This window comes from Caretta caretta, chromosome 5 (genome assembly GCF_965140235.1).
Source record: "Caretta caretta isolate rCarCar2 chromosome 5, rCarCar1.hap1, whole genome shotgun sequence".
NCBI classification, from domain to species: domain Eukaryota; kingdom Metazoa; phylum Chordata; order Testudines; family Cheloniidae; genus Caretta; species Caretta caretta.
Genome location: NC_134210.1, coordinates 53502190 through 53521921, shown reverse-complemented (window position 1 = coordinate 53521921; position 19732 = coordinate 53502190). Strand labels below are relative to the sequence as shown.

General features: G+C 41.6%; 1 protein-coding gene across 5 annotated transcripts in view; it reads right to left on the bottom strand.

Moving 5' to 3' along the window:
• The window catches only part of XRCC4 (X-ray repair cross complementing 4), a 290800-nt gene that overhangs the window by 250370 nt on the left and 20698 nt on the right, over positions 1-19732 (bottom strand). For 3 of the 5 annotated variants that reach the window (XM_048849577.2, XM_048849575.2, XM_048849574.2), the window contains exon 2: positions 2140-2289. In XM_048849577.2, coding sequence (XP_048705534.1) covers positions 2140-2278 — 139 coding nt within the window. In that variant the 5' untranslated portion in view covers positions 2279-2289. Of the gene's footprint in view, positions 1-2139; positions 2290-14926; positions 14994-19732 lie in introns of those variants that run through there. The other 2 variants (XM_048849576.2, XM_048849578.1) reach the window with 2 other exon arrangements.

Genomic DNA, 19732 nt, shown 5'->3' with positions numbered 1-19732 from the left:
GGAAAACTAATTGCAAAAAGCTAGCCTCAGGGCAAACAGATTGTAAAACTAGGCTGCTGTTGTAACAGAGGTAGTTCCACCTAATCCCATCCAATTGACACAACAGCACAAGGAGTTCAATTCAGCTCCCTTTCAACTTAGTGAAGGGACTAGAAAGTTAATAGGAGTCAATATGAATTGGATTGGCCTTAGGAGAGGAGGTCAAAGACCACTCCCCCCTTTGTTTTTCTGGTGCTGATGCTGGACTGTGTTTTTTTCTTCCTTTGAGATAGTGATGTCCATGATCCCATCCTTTGTGAAGTGCCTATACAACAGGTCTGTCAGATGAAAAATGTTAAATTGAAAACAAAGGGATAGAAATGTTCTTCTATATTCTCTTTCTATTGTAGGGATGCTAGGTTTTACTTAGAACAACAGTAGGTGAACATAAATACAAGCGTGACTTTAAGTTGGTAGTCTCCCTTAACATAAAACAAATTTCAAAAGCCTGCAGCCAAAAATATTGAAACAATCACCAAATACCTAATTAACAACAACAAAACAAAGCAAAAATACATTGATATATTTTGGCCACCCTTGCAGGCAAGAGAAAGCTTTCACATGTAATCAGTATGCATAACCAGTCACAATGTTGGCAAATATTGCCTTTTTAACCTGTACAACAACTTCTAATTATGTTCAAAATATATTTGAAACATTTCATATTTCAACAGAGGATTTAATTAAATGAAGATAAACATTAAAATAAGCCTGGTTTCATATGTCTAGAGTATTATAATTTAGTTTGAAATGAAGAAAAGAGTCAGAAAAATAGTATTAAAGGAGAATACTAATTAAGTATGAGTATTAACTTGTTCATGATGGAAGAGCCAAATGGACCCACAATGGAATTAAAAAGGCCAAATAAGAACAACATAAACAGATCGAAAGAAAGTCTAAATGGAACACACACAAACACTGTCCGAAACTCACTGCCACAGTACATCACCGAGTTATATAGCTTAATAAGATTTCCAAAAGGATTAACCACATAATTTGTATAGCCAAATTTTTCATAGATTTCCACTGAGTTTTGGTGCATTGGTTTTTGGGAGCCCAACTTGAGATACCTTAGATGTGATTGTCAGACAAGTTGAGCATCCACAAATCCAACTTTAGTGAATAAGAGCTGAGAGTGCTCAGCACTTCTAAAAATACAGTCCAAAGTGTTTCAAGATGGTCAGCCAAACACTGAGGCCCCCAAAACCAGTAGTCACTTTTGACAGTTTGGTTATATATAAATAACAGAAGCCAATGCAGTAATATCAGTTAGAAAAAAATGGCATGGGTATCAGTTCTAATGAATCAGGACAAAGGGTTAGGAAACACTTTTCCCGGGATATACTATCCACCTTTATGAGCTCTTCACCTGCACATCCCCCACTGCCTCTCTCCAAGACATGTTTACTGCTAACAGAAATGCTCTTGATCAGTTAAATGATGTGCAGTTCTTCAGGAAAACACCAATATTTTCTTCTCTCACTGTGCATAAATGAAAGTAGCGTGCCCTTCTTAAGGAACGGACACCTCTCATTTGGGTTTCTGGGCAGAACAAACACAAAGCTATTTTTTTCCTCACAGATCAACTCCAGGAAAAGCAATAATGTACATTTTATTCATTTCCTATGCCTTTCCCCTCTTCTACATATATTGTGACTACTGCATTCAACTACATTTAATAACTAATAGCTTTAATAGATCATCTGAAAGGACTAACACAGATAGTTCATGAACTTTATAATTCACAGATGAAATTAGCTTGTCACATTTGTTCAAAGAGATTGAGAAGTTGCAGAGTCCTGGGGTAATATCACAGGAAATTATATTACTGTGAAAAATATATACAACTATTGCATAGCCATATGTTAAATTAATTAGTATTTGTTTTGACAGTTGAGTCTTTACATGGATTTCAAAGATAGATTTGAACAAGTCCTGTGACCATCTTTCCTTCCTGGCTAGATGGAGGGGGAATCAGGAAGCTTTCTTCTAATGTAACATGGGGTCACAGAAAAAGTCAAGAATCACTGCTCAAAAGCCAATGGAAAAGAGTGTATAATTAAAAAAAAACATCTTTTCATCTTTTGTTTTCAATATTACCTGTCCCAGTCCATGCTGACTGACCATCACTAAGTGTTATAATAAAGCCAGTGCCTAGGTCTTTTTCCCAAGTGACTTGTAGAAAATATATTGTGCTTGGCTCAGAAACTGGATAAATCCTGCTCACTTTTTTCTCCATTCTTTAGTGACCTGTTTTGGAAACAAAAGAAAGTAATCTTGTTTTTATTCCATCTCACAACAGATGAATTCCCAGTTGCCCATTGAGGGCAGCTTAAAGACCACCTTATAGCACCAGAATAGCACAAAGGAAATTTAGAAGGGGTGAGGAATTGGCCTTTAAAGTTTAAGGGCACACGAGGTTCCAGATGAGTGTTTGCCTTGGATTCGTGTCTGTGTTGCCAGGGAAGCCTTGGACATGGAGCAGTAAAAAGGGTGGCAGTGGGCTAAAGGAGAAGAAACCAAAGCAAAGGAGACAAGATTAGAAAGTGCCTCCAAGAATAGGACTCAGGTCCATTTCTCTTTGGTCCAGGTTGTTCCCAGTAAAATAAAACCACAAAACTCTAGACCAACCCCAAGTTCAGTTTGGCACTTCACTGGGAAAGGTTCTTTTCTTTGGATCCAGACTTCTCCCTTATGCCCCTTTGGCCCCTCAGGTCCATTATCACCAGGCACTAGCCTAACATACCCCAAAACAAGCCACTTGCATTTGCACAGCCCAACAGATTATGGTGACCAGGTGTCCAGTTTTCAACGGGAAGACCCAGTCGAAAAGGATCCTGGTGTCTCCAGTCAGCACCACTGACTGGGTCATTGACTGTCTGGTTGGTGGTCCATGCAGCAGGGCTGGCAGGCACCCTGCTAGCTTTTACGCTGCGCGAATCCCGGGAAGCAGCCGGCATGTCCCCCCTTAGGTTCCTATGTGTAGGGGCAGCCTGGGGGCTCCGCAAGCTGCCCCAGCCCCAAGCACCGCCCCCGCAACTCCCATTGGCCGGGAACTGCATCCATGGGAATTGTGGGGGCGGCACCTGCAGACGGGGCAGCGCGCAGAGCCACCTGGCCATACCTCTGCATAGGAGCAAGAGCGGGACATGCCACCACTTCTGGGAGCTGCTTGAGGTAAGCACCACCCGGAGCCTGCACTCCTGACCCTCTCCTGGGCCCTAACCGCTTGCCCCAACCCCAGCCCTGATCCCCCTCCCGCCCTTCGAACCCCTCAGTCCCAGCCCACAGCACCCTCCTGCAACCCAAACCCCTCATCCCCAGTCCCACCCCAGAGCCACCACCCCCAGCCGGAACCCTCAATCCCCCACCCTGTGCCCCAGCCCTGATCCCCCTCCTGCACTCTGAACTCCTCATTTCTGGCCCACCCAGGAGTCCACACCCCCAAGTGGAGCCATAACCCACTCTTGCATCCCAGCCCTGTGTCAGCCCGGTGAAAATGAGCAAGTGAGTGAGAGTGGGGAGAGCGAGCGACAGCGGGAGTGGGGAATGGAGTGAGCAGGGTGCGGGGCCTCGGAGAAGGGGTGGAGCAAGGGTGTTCAATTTTGTGCAAGTAGAAAGTTGGCAACCGTACATTAGATGCCAGAGAAATCTGCCAAAGGTAGCCATGAAATCTTGGTCACTTATACTTTAAAACCAAAGTTTTCTAAACATGGATGCAGCTAGCCAATAAAGTTTTTTGTGCCAACTTTCAGGGCCCCTCATATTTAAGACCTATGAAATTTCCACAGAGAAAACTTGTTTAAAATAATTAAAGTTGAAAGGATCCTAAGATTTACTGCAACCAACATACAACCAAAAACATTTAAATCTTCCGACCATAAAAAGAAAAAAACATCAAGTGTGAAAAAGTCTGGAAATGCAGTGTTAAGATATATAGGCAATTCCCCACTGCCATATAATAACTGAACATTCACTGTCACCCAAATGTACATCATCTGGAATACGATCACTGAAGAGCCAGTGTGCTATTGGATGGAATATTGCCATTTAAAAGAATGCTATCAAGCTCCACTGCAAACTGAAGTTACCGTGGATACCAGCAACAGCAAAGGGAATTAAAAAATGAAACTGGAGGCTGAAGCTGCAGCTTCAGGAAACTGACTTTATGATACTGTGGTGGGTTTTACAGCCCAAAACAAGAACAATCTAGTAGTCTGCACTTTACTTGAGACCTTTTAAATTTTACATTTATTTATATATTGTTGAAATACAGGTCTTTACTATTTCTCAGTTGCTTGGTACATTAAGTATAGCGTTTAGGCTTGCTACACATACTTTCATAAAACTGATGAAAGTTTCCTACCAAAGGGACCAGACTCAGGCCTTACTAATTTTGTGATTATATAGACATTCATTAACATTGCAAAAGCCATGGAGCCATGTAACAAGTCAGTGGCACTATGTAGCACAGCAGTTCTCAACCTGCGGTCCAATCATCACACAGCTGCAGCCCATATGACATCCTCAGGGCCATACAGATAGCATTGGATGCAGCCCACAATGGTAAAAAGGTTGAGAACCCCTGATGTAGAGCCTACCCCCACAACACAAATTATACCTGCAGGTAATGGGAGCAGTCTGCACGAGATGCGGAATGGCTGCACCAGGGACGTTGTATGTGCTAAAATGCTCTATCAAGCTTTCAGTTTTAGGTGTTACAAGAAGTTATTGTGGTTGATTGCAGCTTAGTCCCCCAGGGGACTGTATTCTACATTAGAAACCCCACAAAAGATGTGGAATATAGTCTTTGATCAGAGGTTCAGACCTAAATTTGAACTGAGATTTAATCACTACTCTGACTCTGCAGAAGGACAACCTGACAGGAAGTAGGGGGTAGTTTTAACTCCAGTTGCCTGCACTGTATCTGACCTTTGTTCAAGTATGTGTCTTAAAGCAGCTAGAAATGCCATTCCCTTGTCCTAACAAGCGTAAAGTGTTCATAGAAAAACGAAACACAGGAATCTTGGATTCATCACTGGCGCATAAACAAGTATTAATACCTAGAAAACAATCCCCTTGCCAATAACGTACTTTGCCAATAACCTACCTTTCCACACCTGCTAAGACTGAGTAGTTGATCTTCAGAGTCCTTAACTCATTAATTTGAATACCAAATATTTCCAAGAGCTAATCAAACTATGATACATACACAGATACTTAGCTAAATCAATTAAATATTATTTTCAGTTGTTTATATTTTCTCTACACAGCAATAAGACAATACACTGTAAAAATGTTTTGTATAGCACCTGATACGAATTCCTTGTTGAATTTTGGTTGAAAGCCTAGAATTGTTTATAATTTCTGACAACACTTTTGAATATCCGGTAAGTGAATATCTTTTTAAAATATCTCATAGAATGAGCTAAGTTTATTTTCTTCAGTTTAAAATGTAAACATGTGTCTTTAGCAAACTAAAGAGGTATTTCTCTGCTTTTGCAAATAGAGGAATAAAAAAAGAAATCCAAAACCAGAACTTATAAATAGGGTGACCATAGGTCCTGTTTTGGCCGGGACAGTCCCTTTTTTAAGCTTTTTGTCCAGGTCATCCCGACTTTTTTTCTTTTTTTTTGCGCAAAACTGGGCATTTGTCCCATATTCTCTTGCCAACCGATGATCAGTTAGCAAGAGAAAAATGGGAGAAATGCCCAGTTTTGCAAAAAAAAAGAGGGGGGGGAAGGTGCAGCCCCTACTGGGGTGCGGAGGAAGTGCTGGGGGAGGGGAAGTGGCAACACCTGCCCTGCGTGGGAGGGAGGACTAGGGAGAGTGGGTTGGGCCGTGACAGCCGTGCGCAGGGCGAAGAGGTGAGCCTTGGCCTGGCCCCGTGTGCAGGCGGGCAGAGGGAGGTGGGGTCGCACAGAGGAGGGGGGACGCATGGGCCGGCACCATGCAGTGTTATGTTTTCCCTTTGGGAAAATATGGTCATCTTACTAAATAGCCTAGAAATGTCAACACTGTGACTAGGTTGAGAGGAATAAGCAATTTATACACACTAGATGCCATAAATTCTCTTCATCTTCAACAAACAACGACAATGTCATTACTGTCTTCAGCTGTAAACTACCACTACTTGTATTACTATAAATGGCTGTATTGTGAAAGGTACACAGAAGCTCAAGGCTCAATTCACACTGAAAGAATGCCGAGGGCAGAGAGGTTACTTAAAACTGATAGTATAAATCACGGTTGAATTCATCAGTCTAAACCAGATTCTTTTATATTCCATTCCAGATTTTAAAAGATCAATATTTCACTCCTGAAAGTGTACAAAAACCTATAATACACTGTACCACCCCCACACGCCAAGCAGCAAAAAACAAAAAGGTAGGGCATTGAGGTCTGTAGCAAGTCACTTGAAATTACTGGTTTATCAGGGAAATTCTTGTTTTAAATATTTGTGATCCAATATCTGCCCAGACGGGGCAATGAAAAGCATGCGACAGGAAATACTGGTCAGTGTGTGGGGTGTATATGAACGAATGGGATTCCTCCCTTCCCCCAACTTTTGCCTGCCACAGATTTTTCCTTTTCTTTTTCTGGTTGTCCTAGAGTGAGCCAGAAACCTGCAAATCTTACCCAGTGGCAGAAAGCATTCTTGATAAAAAGAGATTTAAAAGGGCACTGTACCTTTGAGAGGACTTTGGAATTTAGGAGCTGTTTATTTCCTCTGATGATGAAAGAATAATTAAAAGGCTGATTGTTAAAACCTAGAGAGAGTAGTTGTGCAACATATCGAAATATGCATTAATAGATACCTTTTGTTGTTTGCATTTTTGATTGTTGCTGCATAAGCAAACATGCGGGTCAGTGAAAATTATCAACACTGCATGCATTCCTTTCAATTTGGAGTTTCCTAGGCTATGTCTACACTACAGCTTATGCCAGCAGAATTTGGGTGAATAAACCACCCCCCGAGTGACATAATTACACTGACATAAGGGCCAGTGTGGACAGTGCTATGTCAGCAAGAGAGATTCTCCTGCCAATATAGCTTCTGCCGCTCACAAAGGTCGTTTTATTAGGCCAACAGGAGAGCTCTCTCCCGTCTGCATAGAGCATCTTTACCAGACACGCTGTACGTGTAGACATGCCCTTATAATGGAAGCAAAGTTAGGGACTGGGGCCAGGTCCATACCACAGATTTCTGCTGTCAGAGCTATGTTGGTCAGCAGCATGAAGAGGAGTAACCCCTGGTTAACATAGCTGTGTCTGCAGAAGTCTCTATGCTTTTACCAGTACAGCTTGTTAAGTTAAGGATGGTTCTACTACACCAGTACAAAGCACACCTTTGACAGTATAGTTGTGTCCTCACTAGGAGCGTCTGCCAGTATTGCATACCAGTATTACTGTCCCGGTGAAGCACTTTTCGTATAAAAAGCCTCAGGCATGTCTATACTAGAAGATAGCCTGAACTCTGATCTTAAGTCCTATGGCCCTCAGGAAAAATCTAGTTGAATAACTGTTTGGGAACTTTATTCAATATAACTGATTACCAAGAAAAAAACCTTGAAACAATGTGGTATTACTAAGAAAATTACATAATCTGGGTAGAGTCAGATCAGTAAAATGTGGTTAGTTCAGACTGCAGAAAACAAGTGTGGGCGGAAAATGTGCCCTCTGATATAAACCATTGAAGACCCTCTGCCCTTCCCCAGCAGCTCAGACATCGTTTATTTTTCCTTCTACATCCCCCTTTCTCTCAGTGCGCCACAGAGATAAGCCCAATAGAAATATATATGGTGAAATTGTGGCCTAACTAAAGTCAATGGCAAAACTTCCACTGACTTAAATGACACCAAGATGTCACTTATAGACTGCCTGGCTAGCTCAGTCGGTAGAGCATCAGACTTTTAATCAGAGGTTCCAGAGTTCAAGTCCCTAATGAGGCAGTGTGCCTTTCCCCCTGTTGCATGTCCCAGCAGTTATAAATGCTCTCTCTACTGAGTCTTCCTTAACATTACTAGTTTGCCAGAGCCTGGAGTGGGCAGCAGGGGATGGATCACTTGGTAATTTCCTATTCTGTCTGGGGCACCTGGCAATGGCCACTCTTGGAAGACAGGATACTGGGCTAGATGGATCTTTGGTCTGACCCAGTATGGCCAGTTTTATGTTCTTACACCAGATTATTACACTATTTATTTATTATTACCATTACCATTATTACCATTTACATCATTATTTAATGTAGTCTAGAGATTTCCATAGGGGTTACACCTGCTGGTAAAAGATCTGAATTTCACCCATTTCTATCTGTTTGGTTCAGTATAAGTAAATCCCCAGTACAGTTCCACTGATGGTAGCCATTCATTGCTCTGGCCTTCTTATGGTAAACATATTTTATATTTAAATTGAAAACGGTTACCCATTCAGCAGTCCAATTGCTGTTTCACAATTCTTCATTTTGAAAATTCCAGCATGCTAATACAGTGAGCAACTAAATGTAGCATATTAGTTTTTACAATAATTTGCATTCAAAGACAATTGATAAGGTTTACAATTAATCATGAATATTTTTAGCCACGAGATTTCCTGTGCAGATCCACACAGATCACAAGTGGGAAAAAAAAAAGTGGGCAGACTTTAGTCATTGATGGAATTTTGGTATTTGTGCTATAGACTAGTCAAGAGAATCTGTTACTGCCGTAAAAAATGAGACACATTTGCAAAATAATGAGGAAGCTTCCGCAGTGTTTATCTGCCCTCTGCCAAAATATTACCTCAAAAAACAAAACAAAAACCAAACAACATAAGAGTGTTCAGTTAGGAAGAGTGGTGGTTTGGGGAGGAGGGACAGTCTAGTGGTTCATTAACCACACTGGGATTTAGGAGATCCAAATACAACTTCTGATTCTGCCACAAATTACATTGGGTGACTTTGAGTAAGTCACTGAATGTGTCTTTGCCTGAGTTCTCCAACTGTAATAAAGTGAGGACAATACTACTACTTTTTTCCCAGCCTGTGTCTAGCCCTGATCTTGGCTGGGGTCTCTAGGCACTATTGAAATACAATTAATAATAAATAGATAAAACATAGATTTCTTGACTCTATATAAATCAAGGCCAATTTCCATTCTCTTTAAACCCTTGCCACTATTTCTGAGAAGATTGATTCCTTCACACAAAGGCCAATAAGCTTGAGCTATGTAGTATATTCACCACTACAGAGTTAAAAATCAAAGTAAATGTTGTGGCTCTTTATTTTATAGCAAAGAGTAGTCCATACGCTATGTAGCTAAGATTACCATTGCAGATTGCTTAACTTTGCAAAGGAGCAAAAGCACCAGTCTTGCATTGAGCTCCTCATGGGCAAAAGTGTGCCCAAATGAAGCCCCACTACCAGAGCAAGGGTCTGCCCACCCAGAGCTGATTGCATGAGTGGGACCTATGAGCAGATAAAAAAAAGAAATCAAGGTGAATTGCAGAGTATATTTCCCTCCCACTCTTCTTTTTACACATGTAGAATACCGGTAACAATACAATGTATTGTACTGTAGCTAATGCACTGTGGTAGATTTTGTAAAAATAATCAAGTCTTAATATGAGCAAAATGCAGGTAATTAGGTCTATTACAGATTTGCTGCAAAGTAGAAAACGACTGCAATGATTTAGTTAGAATTATTAGGTTTGCACATTAGTAAAGTGAGAATTAATTAGATTGATTTTTGTACATTAATAGATAAAGAATATGACTATATGGCACATACTGAATGACTATCAACATCTAATCACCCAGTTACTAACTATGATCCTAACCATAAAGAGAAAAACAGACAAAAACTAGGTTTGCCAGAATATTCTGTCTGTCTTTCTTGCTCTTTCCTTTCCTCTGAGCCAAGCACACAGACAATTGTATACTACCTCAGCTGACCTATAAAGCTGTAATTTACTGGAACCAATAATTCAGGGAGAGGAAGCTTCAAAAGTCTGCAGCTGTGTACCTAACTGCCTGAATCTTATGAATTAGCTTGATACTCACGGGGCCACAGAATTGTCTCCTTGACTACCCTAAAACAGTGCAAAGCCCATTTTTACTTGGTGTAAAAACAAATTAAAATCCCCCTTCCTAGACAAAATATCTCTTAACCCCAATCTCTCTTATCTCCTTACTGTATTACCTCATCACCTAACATCCTTCCACATAGCAAGCCTAGGTCTCACTTCACACATCTGTTACATCCTCTAATCTGAAGGAGGTACCTACCAAGTCCTTGCTAGAGCTTCTGCCCAATGAGTATCAGTGTGTGAAAGCAGGGTATGTTGCTGAGGGCTGGGGCTCTGAGAAGGGAAGATTCTCCCAAGGATATTCTTATTTTAACTGATTAAAATAAAAAGGCTGTAAATATTTCAATTTAACTGCAAGTCATTGTGCTTGCTCCGAAAGTACAAAAAGGGCAACCATATTTCCTACGTTTGATTGATCTCCCTTGTTTTGCGCTGACATAGACCTTGATCCTGCAATCATCTCCATGTAGTCAAATCCCCCGCACCTGCATGGAAATGTAGGCTTGGGGCCACAGTGCACTAATTTTTCCATTATTGTTACCTTCCATTGCCATAAGTGCAGCAAATATAGGAGAATGGTTTTTTGTTTTGTTTTTTAATTCTTTGGTTAGCACTAATCTTGCTGAAATCATTCAGTCAGAAGACAATTTCTTATGATTTATAATTAGAATTGGGTGACATTTTCTGGCCTAAACTTTTTTTATTTTAAATATGCACATTCAGATCAACCAAACCATGTGTCCAATTCGCTGAATTGTTCAGTTGAAAACAAAACAAAATCTGAAAACAATCAGAACATTTCATCTAGACATTTTCAAACAGAAGTGTTTCATTTTAAAATGAGCTTTTGTTTCGAATTTTACTTCAATTTTTTTTAAAGGAAAAGTTTAAAAACATCAAAACTAAGAACCCCAACATTTTGTTCTTGGTTAAATAAAATGTTTTTTTTTTAAACTCATAATGATTTTTTTAAACCTCAATTTTTCAGTTCAGCCAGCAAAAGAAAAAAAAAAAAATCACAGCTCCTTTCCCAACAGATCCCTTTGCCAGTCATGAAGAGATCTTGGGTACTGATTTTTAAAAAAAAAAAAAATTTGGGAGGAGGGGCATTCTTTTTTAAAGCACCCTTTATTTAAAAAAAAATCATTTCAAAATTAAAGTATTTCTACTTCCCAGCTGTGTTTAAGTGTCTGTGAGCAACAAGCCCAAAACACGCTTAGCCCCACCCCGCCTTCCCCCTTTCCTTTCTCTCTATAAACATGCCTGCCTGCTGTCTCTTCAGTTGCACTTTCAGATTTGTTGCTACCGTTACTGTTAAACACTTTCTTTTAGAGATAAGAGAAGACAAGAGATTCATATGAGCACCCCTCACAGCAGGATACTGATGACCAACGAAACAAAGATGGCTGTCCAATGCACACAAACGAACAGGAAAAAAATATTACAAATCCAATCATCGTAAGGGTTACTTGTAACAATGATAGGTTCAAAATGTTCAGATGGAAATGTGATTTTCAATTTGACAGGTTCTCTTTAAGTGTCCCAAGTGATGGGATACCCACTTTTTGCCTGGAGACTATACCGAGATCTACTGGATCTCTTCAGGATCAGGACGTTTTCCCCTTTTATTCTGCTTAAAATGTTTTTTTAGTATCCTCCTGCTTCTCCTTCACAACATTCTATTTATTGCTGTTAGTGTTTTTCCATCTTCGAAGTGTTTTTCAAATATCTAACTCAACAATATAAGTTAATAACCATTACAAGATTCAGCCATTAACTGCCAGACTCAGGCTCTCTTTAAGTATCTTTAAAAAAATCATGTTACTCCTGCCATAACCCTCCACTGTAACTAAACTATTTTGTAGTTTGCTACTTTTTCATTGTACAATAGAAAATCATTATAGGCCCCAATCCTGCAAACGCTTACGTGTGTCTTTAACTTTATGCATATAAGTCAGGGGCGGACAAACTTTTTGGCCTGAGGGCAACATCGGGATTCCAAAATTGTATGGAGGGCCAGTTAGGGGAAGCTGTGCCTCCCTAAACAGCCAGGCATGGCCCAGCCCCTGACCCCTATCCAACCCCCACCTCCTTCTTGCCCCCTGATGGCCCCCTTGGGAATCCTGCCCAATCCACCACTCCCTGGCCCCTGACCGCCCCTAGCGTGACCAGATAGCAAGTGTGAAAAATAGGGACATGGGGGGGGGGGGGGGGTAATAGGTGCCTATATAAGAGAAAGCCCCAAATATTGGGACTGTCCCTATAAAATTGGGACATCTGGTCACCCTACCGCCCCCAGATCCCCTGCCCCTGACTGTCCCCTGTCACCCGATCCAACCCCTCCTCTCATTCCTGACTCCTCCCCCCCCCGGGACCTCTGCCCCCATTCAACCCCCCTGTTCCTCACCCTCTGACTGCCCCGACCCCTCTCCACACCCCTGCCCCCTCACCACCCTACGAACTCCCCTGTCCTCTATCCAACCCCCCCCCCGCCCCCTTACCACGCTGTTTGGAGCACTGGTGGCTGGCGGCACTACAGCCAAACCGCCCGGCTGGAGGCAGCCACACCTGCGCAGCACAGAGCGCCGGGTCAGGCCAAGCTCTGCAGCTGCACTGCCCCAGGAGCTCGCAGCCCCGCTGCCCAGAGCATTGCACCAGCAGCACAGTGAGATGAGGCTGCGGGGGAGGGGGAACAGCAGGGAAGGGGCCGGGGGCTAGCCTCCCGGGCCAGGAGCTCAGGGGCCAGGCAGGAGGGTCCCATGGGCTGGACATGGCCCACAGTTTGCCCACGTCTGATATAAGTAGTCCCTTTAGATACATGAGTAGTCCTTAAAGGCATTCTAAGGTACTCATTTCTGGCAATAACTAACTTAGATGCTAATTGTACCTCATAATAAGAGTCTGTAGCAATTATGAGATCACACATACCACCACAATTTCTACACATGCAGGGCAAGACACTCAGCCAGTGCAAATAATCGTAAATCCACTGACTTCAGTGGGGCAGAGTGATTTGCAGCAGCTAAGGATCTCTTTCTGTGACTTCCAGGAAACTATTTACATGAGCAAATGTAAGCAAATGCTTAAGTGTTTGTAAGAACAAAGCCTTAGCTATTCATTTATTATTTAAAATTCTTAATTATATGTGTCACCTATACTTTAATACCGAAATAAACACTTTGGGGACAATGGTTTAAAAATTTTTAAGAGGCAGCGTAGTGAGAATTGAACTGTCAAAACCAGTTTCACCTTTCAGTTCTTCATATGTACAGAGAGATAATAATACTGTTTCAAATGCTTAATATTCCTGGCACACTGGTCAGCTGAACAGTGAACTTTTGTACCTTCACAGCTTGATATTGTACTATCCATTGACACCTCTGAGAAATCGTTTCATAAAAATATACCGTTTTACCATGCCACTTCAGTTTAAGTTACTGAAATCATCCCTTTACTATGCAGTATAATAAACATCTATAAGATAATTACACCAGAACGGAGTATCTTGGAATGCCTTTAAAGATTCAATAACATTGCCCCTGTAGTCTCTCTGAATTCACTAGCTCGGTAAAATGAGAACAGTCCATCTTCTTTTTTCTCCCATGATTGCTAGAAAGAAAAGCTTCAGAAGAACTGATTGATTAGGGCTATAAGAAAGCCAGGGTTTTGTTCCTAAGGGCACAGAAGGTCGCACTACATCTCAGCACCTCACCATGTAATAGCCAAGGAGCTGAGACAAGCCTGCAGGTGGGGACAGTTGAGTCCCACCCCAAATTTGTACATCAGTAGTTTTATTGAGGCCAGAACAGTTGAGGATTGAGCTGTTTATCTTTAGCACTTTGTGTCTTTGGTGTTTGGCTTCTATGAGCTATATTAGGCAATGTTTCTTCCTAAGGAAAAAAATCAGCTGTTGGCTGGTTTGCAATTGGATTGGGGTCTACTTTCTGAACAAACACTGTACACAGTTGCTTCTAAATAAACAAGACACCTTTTAAATTAGTTTACAAAGAATTTTGTATGATGTTTTGGATAACAGTAGGGCATGGAGAAGAAGCCAACTCTCTTAAGTCTGTTCCAGCTATCTACAACAGTGTCACAGATAACATTTTGAACTTTGAGCTTTTTATTTTAATTTATGCAGAGCTGGGGCTTCCCTCACTCCCCTAAATTGTTTTTGCTGCAGGTGTTTCGAACTGCAGCAGCTATGCATGGAAAGCTACCTACAGATTAGAAAGAGCTACTGTACATTCCTAATAGAGCAATTAACTTAAGTGCTTTCTTGTTAAGAAAAATAGGCCACTATCTGAAGTGATTTCAGAATAAAAGATTAGCACACAGAGCACACTGCTATTGAATTCAGTTTGATCCCTGGTGTCACAGTTCAATTTGACCATGGTAGAAAATGAGAGCCTGGATCTGAAATGGGGGAGGTGAGAAACCCTACCACGAGAGGAAGAGAAGCCACAATAAAGGGAATATAACGTACATTTATAAATACACTCTTTGGCATTTAAACCAGGAAAGAAAAGCATGTCGATTGCTTGCAATAATCATTTATTTGTGTCATGCTGGTCTTCTGACAGAAAGAAGGGTTTTTATGATTTTGCAGCACAAGTATTTCTACTGCTTTTAGTCAAAGCTTATTTCTTCCATGTTAAACTAGAGGTGATGAATAGAATATAAGGTTTTAAATGGAAAAGCAGAACAAAGGCATAACAAAAAAATCTGTAATTACAATATCTCAATTGATTTACAAAACTTCCCCATGTCATTAGCAAACAGTTTAAGATATTATTAGCCTAAAGCAAGAGGAAATTCTTACTTCATGTAAAGTGGCTGGGCCTATAAGTGTCAATAAGAGTAGAGCATTCTTGAAGTATCATCTCTCACAAAACAAGCCCTTCATGCTTTCAGGCAGGATATTGGTTCTGTTTGAAACTCTCTTCAGCTCCAATTACAGACCTTCAAGTGGAATTGAAACATACTTTTCACAACCAAAGAAGAGATTTTAAATGCCAAGATTCCTTATTCTTTAGACTAAAAGAATTGATAGATTGATAGATTTGATAGATTTAATTGATAGATTTCAAATTATACTGAACTTAGTCAAAACTGAACAGTCCCTCATTTTTACACGGTTCCATATTAAAAGAGCAAAGGGTTTCTTGATTAGTCAATAATTTAAAACACCTCTGCAAATAAAAGGAGTAAGAGTCAAACGAGATAAAATGTTGGCTGAACGATTTACTAACCTAGCAGAAGATTTGATTGCTACCATCTAAGGCTTTGATTCTGCAAGTTAATCTGTATCAACAGAATTACTTTAATGGTGTTCTGTGCAAGCCCAAGACTCTGCCTACCTGGATGCAACTGCAGGATTGAAGCTTTAGACAGAGGCAGATTAGGGATTTGTGGGGCCCTGGGCCAAAGCAAGTGGGGGCTCCTCCCCACCCCTTCGTCCCCCCCTTCCCACGCTGCTGCCAGAAAAATGCGGTCAGGGCACAGGGACTAGCCCTTCTTCCCCCCCCCCCCCCCCCCAGTACTCCTGGCAGGGAACAGGGTCAGGGTGCAGGGGGTTCCCCCACTCCCCGGCAGGAGTGCAGCAAGCCCCTGCACCCCGACCCCACTTCCCCCAGGAGTACCAGGTGGGGGGAGGGAGGACGGGGCAGGGGCAAGCCTCCATGCCCTGACCCCATTTCCAATTTTCTACTTGGGTGGAGCAGGTTGGGACACAGGGGTGCCCATTTTTCCAGGGGCCCCCAACTGACCAGGGCCCATGGGCATGTGCCCATAGGCCCAGTGGCTAATCCGCCAATGGCCTTAGATAGTACCAGCTATTATCAGATGGGTCACTGAGGGATCATAAACACACACACAGTTTTGCACAACTGTCCAGGTAAAGTATTTTGTTTTTTTACCTTCCCTTGAAATATGAGGCATAAGCCAAAACCAAAATACCAGACTTCATGAGCTAACATGATATGCAAAATTTCCTATAACAGATTTCTAATTTTCTAAACAGCAATTTCCCCTAAATAAGGGTTCAGTAACCCTGATAAAGATTGTATTGCCTCCACAGTTCTTTGTTGCTCCTCCTCTCTTTAGGGTAGGAGTAGTGAGAGCATGCCTGTGTAGTGCAATGGTCCTAGTCACGTGAGGGGAGGTGTGGGATTGATCATGGGTTTAAGAGTCAGATGAAGTCAATTACAAAATAGAAAACTTCTTGAAAATCTGCAATACTCATACCACAATCTTTGTACAAGTGTTTCTATAACACTGACCCACATTCTGTAAACAAGGGAGAGTCAACATCAGTTACAGCCTAAAATGGGCCTATTTAAAACAAATATTTCCAGGGCTTTTGAGGGGCTACTAGGGAGCCCCTCCTCTGCCTCAAAAGAGCTCCTTCTCAGCCCTGGTCTGCACAACAAACTTATGTCGGTATAACTATGTCGCCCAGGGGTGTGGAAAATCCCTGACCATCGCGCTATGTCCATGGGATGGCTTCTCCCATCGACATAATTATCACCCATAATTATCACCTCTCCTGTTAGCATATGTAGTGTCTTCACTAAACGCTAGAGTGGCATAGCTGCACCACTGCAGTCCTGTAAGTGTAGACAAGCCCTCAGACATAATCTGAGGGAAAGATAGCAGAAGTTAACCCAGCTGTGGAATGTGAAGCTTTTTAGATGCTTTAGGGAAAGGGGAGCAGGCCAATTCCCATCCACCCCACCCCCCCCGCAACCTTCCCCCCTGCAGCCAGCAGAAGTACTGGGGAAAGATCAAACAACCCCATTCCTCATTATTAAGAAAGGATCAGTGTTTCACACCCTTGAGGTAGACAGCATACAGACATTTTGTATCACAGCAGATATTGCAAAAAACTAAAGCAACCTTCTCTCTTCAGAAACAGAATGCTGCAGTCACCAGGGGAAGATAAAATAGGGGGAAGCAGTGCAAACCACAGCCAGTCCAGCACTCCAGCCAATGGGAACTTTACCACCCAGGCTTTGATCATCCCTGCAGCCTGGAGGCAAGGTCATCCTGCTGCTTCTCTCTTCGCTTTGAAGCATCAGGTCCATCCCACTCAGATACTGCTGGATAGATAGGTGGGAGCCAAACAATTGGCTGAATCTGCCCAATTCCCCTCTTATGGCTTGTCTAAACAAAGAAATTATACAAGCATAAGACAGGGTGTGAATTTAAAGAACTACAGTCAGACTTGGATAACTCTCCTTGTGGACACTTCTTCCAGGATATGAGGATGGTTTTTTTAATTTACTTTAGGCATTTTGGAAGCAGCTCAAGCTAAACCAAAAAAGACATTCTTATTCCGGAAAGGGTCCACATGGTGAAATTAAACCACTATAGTTATATTGGTGTAAGGGTATTACTCCCATGTAGACAAGCCCTTCTTCCCACACTCCCAGAAGGAGAAGCCCTTTAAAGTACTCTTCCCAGATTGCATTCTCCAGAGGAAAAAGACAGATCTGCCAGGAAGGCACTACAGAAACAGAAAGCACATAGAAAAGGAGTACTTAGATCAGAGCCCAGCCAGCTGGTCCCAAGTAGCAGCTAAATGGCCGCAGCTCTTCCCTGGTGACTGAGTGAGGAACAGGGAATATGAATACAAGGTATTTTTAGACGGATTGCCCAATTGCCAGCTGCTGTATCCTAAATTAGCCCAGACAAATTTATATACAAATCTAATGCCATGTCCACACTACCTTATCTCGGCAAAATTTATGTTGCTCAAGGGTGTGAAAAAAACACTGCGCAAAGCAACATAAATTTTGCTGGCATAAGTGGTAGTGTTCACAGCACTCTGTCAGCAGGAAAGCTTCTCCCACGGACATAGCTACCGATGCCCGCGGAGGTGGTTTTATTATGTCAATGGCAGAGCTCTCTTCCATCGGATTAGAGAGGCTACATGAGCAATCTTACAGCAGCCTAGCTGCACTGGTACGCTTGTGGGTATCACTCAAAACACAAATTCTGGAAGTTTGTCCCAGAAATAGAATACGTTAAGTAAATTCTGACTACCTGGAAAGAGAGTAAAATTAAGTCAGTTCATACAACTGAAATCTTTGCAGATGAAAAACAAAAGCAGTTACTTCATTTGAGAACAATTTGGCTGCCTTACAAGCTTAAAAAGAGTGATTATTCCCCTATAATACCCTAAAAAGACAAAATCTGAAAGGATGATTTTTAGGAAATGAGAAAAAAAAAAAGAAACAGTGCTGTATTGTATTAACAGGAAAAGTAAAGGGGAAGCTCTGTCATACAGATCTATTAAGCCTGCATATAGCATAGACTGAGAAAGGCAAGGGCTGAAGCCACGAATTCCTGAGATCTAGTCACATTTCTGACAATCCCTCCATGGCACTGGAACACTCCTCCATTTCCCCATGCCCAAAGAGGTGTTATAAAGATTAAAAAATTGAACAGACTTTGGAAAATTAAACAGTACTAATTATGTATTAATAGTATGCTATGTTTTCTTCTGTGTTTATTTGGCTTCCCAAACACAGCTTTCTACTGGATGAAATGTTATCGTCAGACCTGATCAAGTGCTTGTGTGTAGGCTTGGTAGAATTCTTTTTTTATATATGATTTTGATGGATAATAATGTTTATTGTTAAGCTTTTTCTTTGTCAATTTAAATTTTTTACAGTTGTGCAAAGTTCTGGGGTCAGACAATTATTGAATGACAGTAGATGTTGAGATTCAAAAAGTTAAAGCTTTATAACTTTTAAAACACAAACTGTCAACATCAAATGTCAAAATATACAAAGTAAATATCCTTACACAAAAACTAGTAAGTTCTAAACAGCATTTTTCTTACTTTGTTTATCTGTAAACTTCAATTATCATTGGAAATATTTTTTCATCAATGTGTGTGTGTGTGTAAATCAATGTTTACCAACATTTACCAATAAAAATCTAATCTTTCCAAGACTAAGTATGTGTGATAAGCCCTAAGAGGTAGCAGGAGAGAAAGGGAGGAGAGATTTAGAGGTTGGAAAAGGCAAGGGGAAGAAGAGAATAGATAAAAAGAGGGGAGGAGAAAAAGTATCAAATCTGGTGGAATCTATTAGATTCTAATACCATTGTCAAGCATGGTGCTGGCTGACTGCAAATGGCATTCTTCATCTGCCAGACATCAAATTAAGGAGACGCCAGCTTTTTCAAAGAATAACATGTGCAAAAGCACCTAAAGAGCCTGACTTTCAATGGACCTTAGAACTCAAAGGGTACGTCTACACTGCACCCTAAGTCCAAGCTCTGACTCAGGTTTGAGCCCAAGCCCCCTTCCATCAACACACAACTCAGTCTGACTCAGGTCAGAAAACACTAAGGATTCAGATCCTAGCAGGCTGGTAGAGGATAGCTCAGAGCATGAGTCCTGCTTTGATTCGGGTCCAAGCAGCAGACCCAAGTCAGAAGGTCTGCAGTGCAGTATGAACACATTAGCACAGCTGAAAGACCTGAGGCCAGCAACAGTAAGACTGAGTTTACAATGCAGTGTGGACTCTCAAGCACAAGCTTGGAAACACTGCATCCACAAGCCCAGGGCCCAGAGATGTAGGTTAGCAATGCAGTGTAGACATACCCTAAGGCCTCA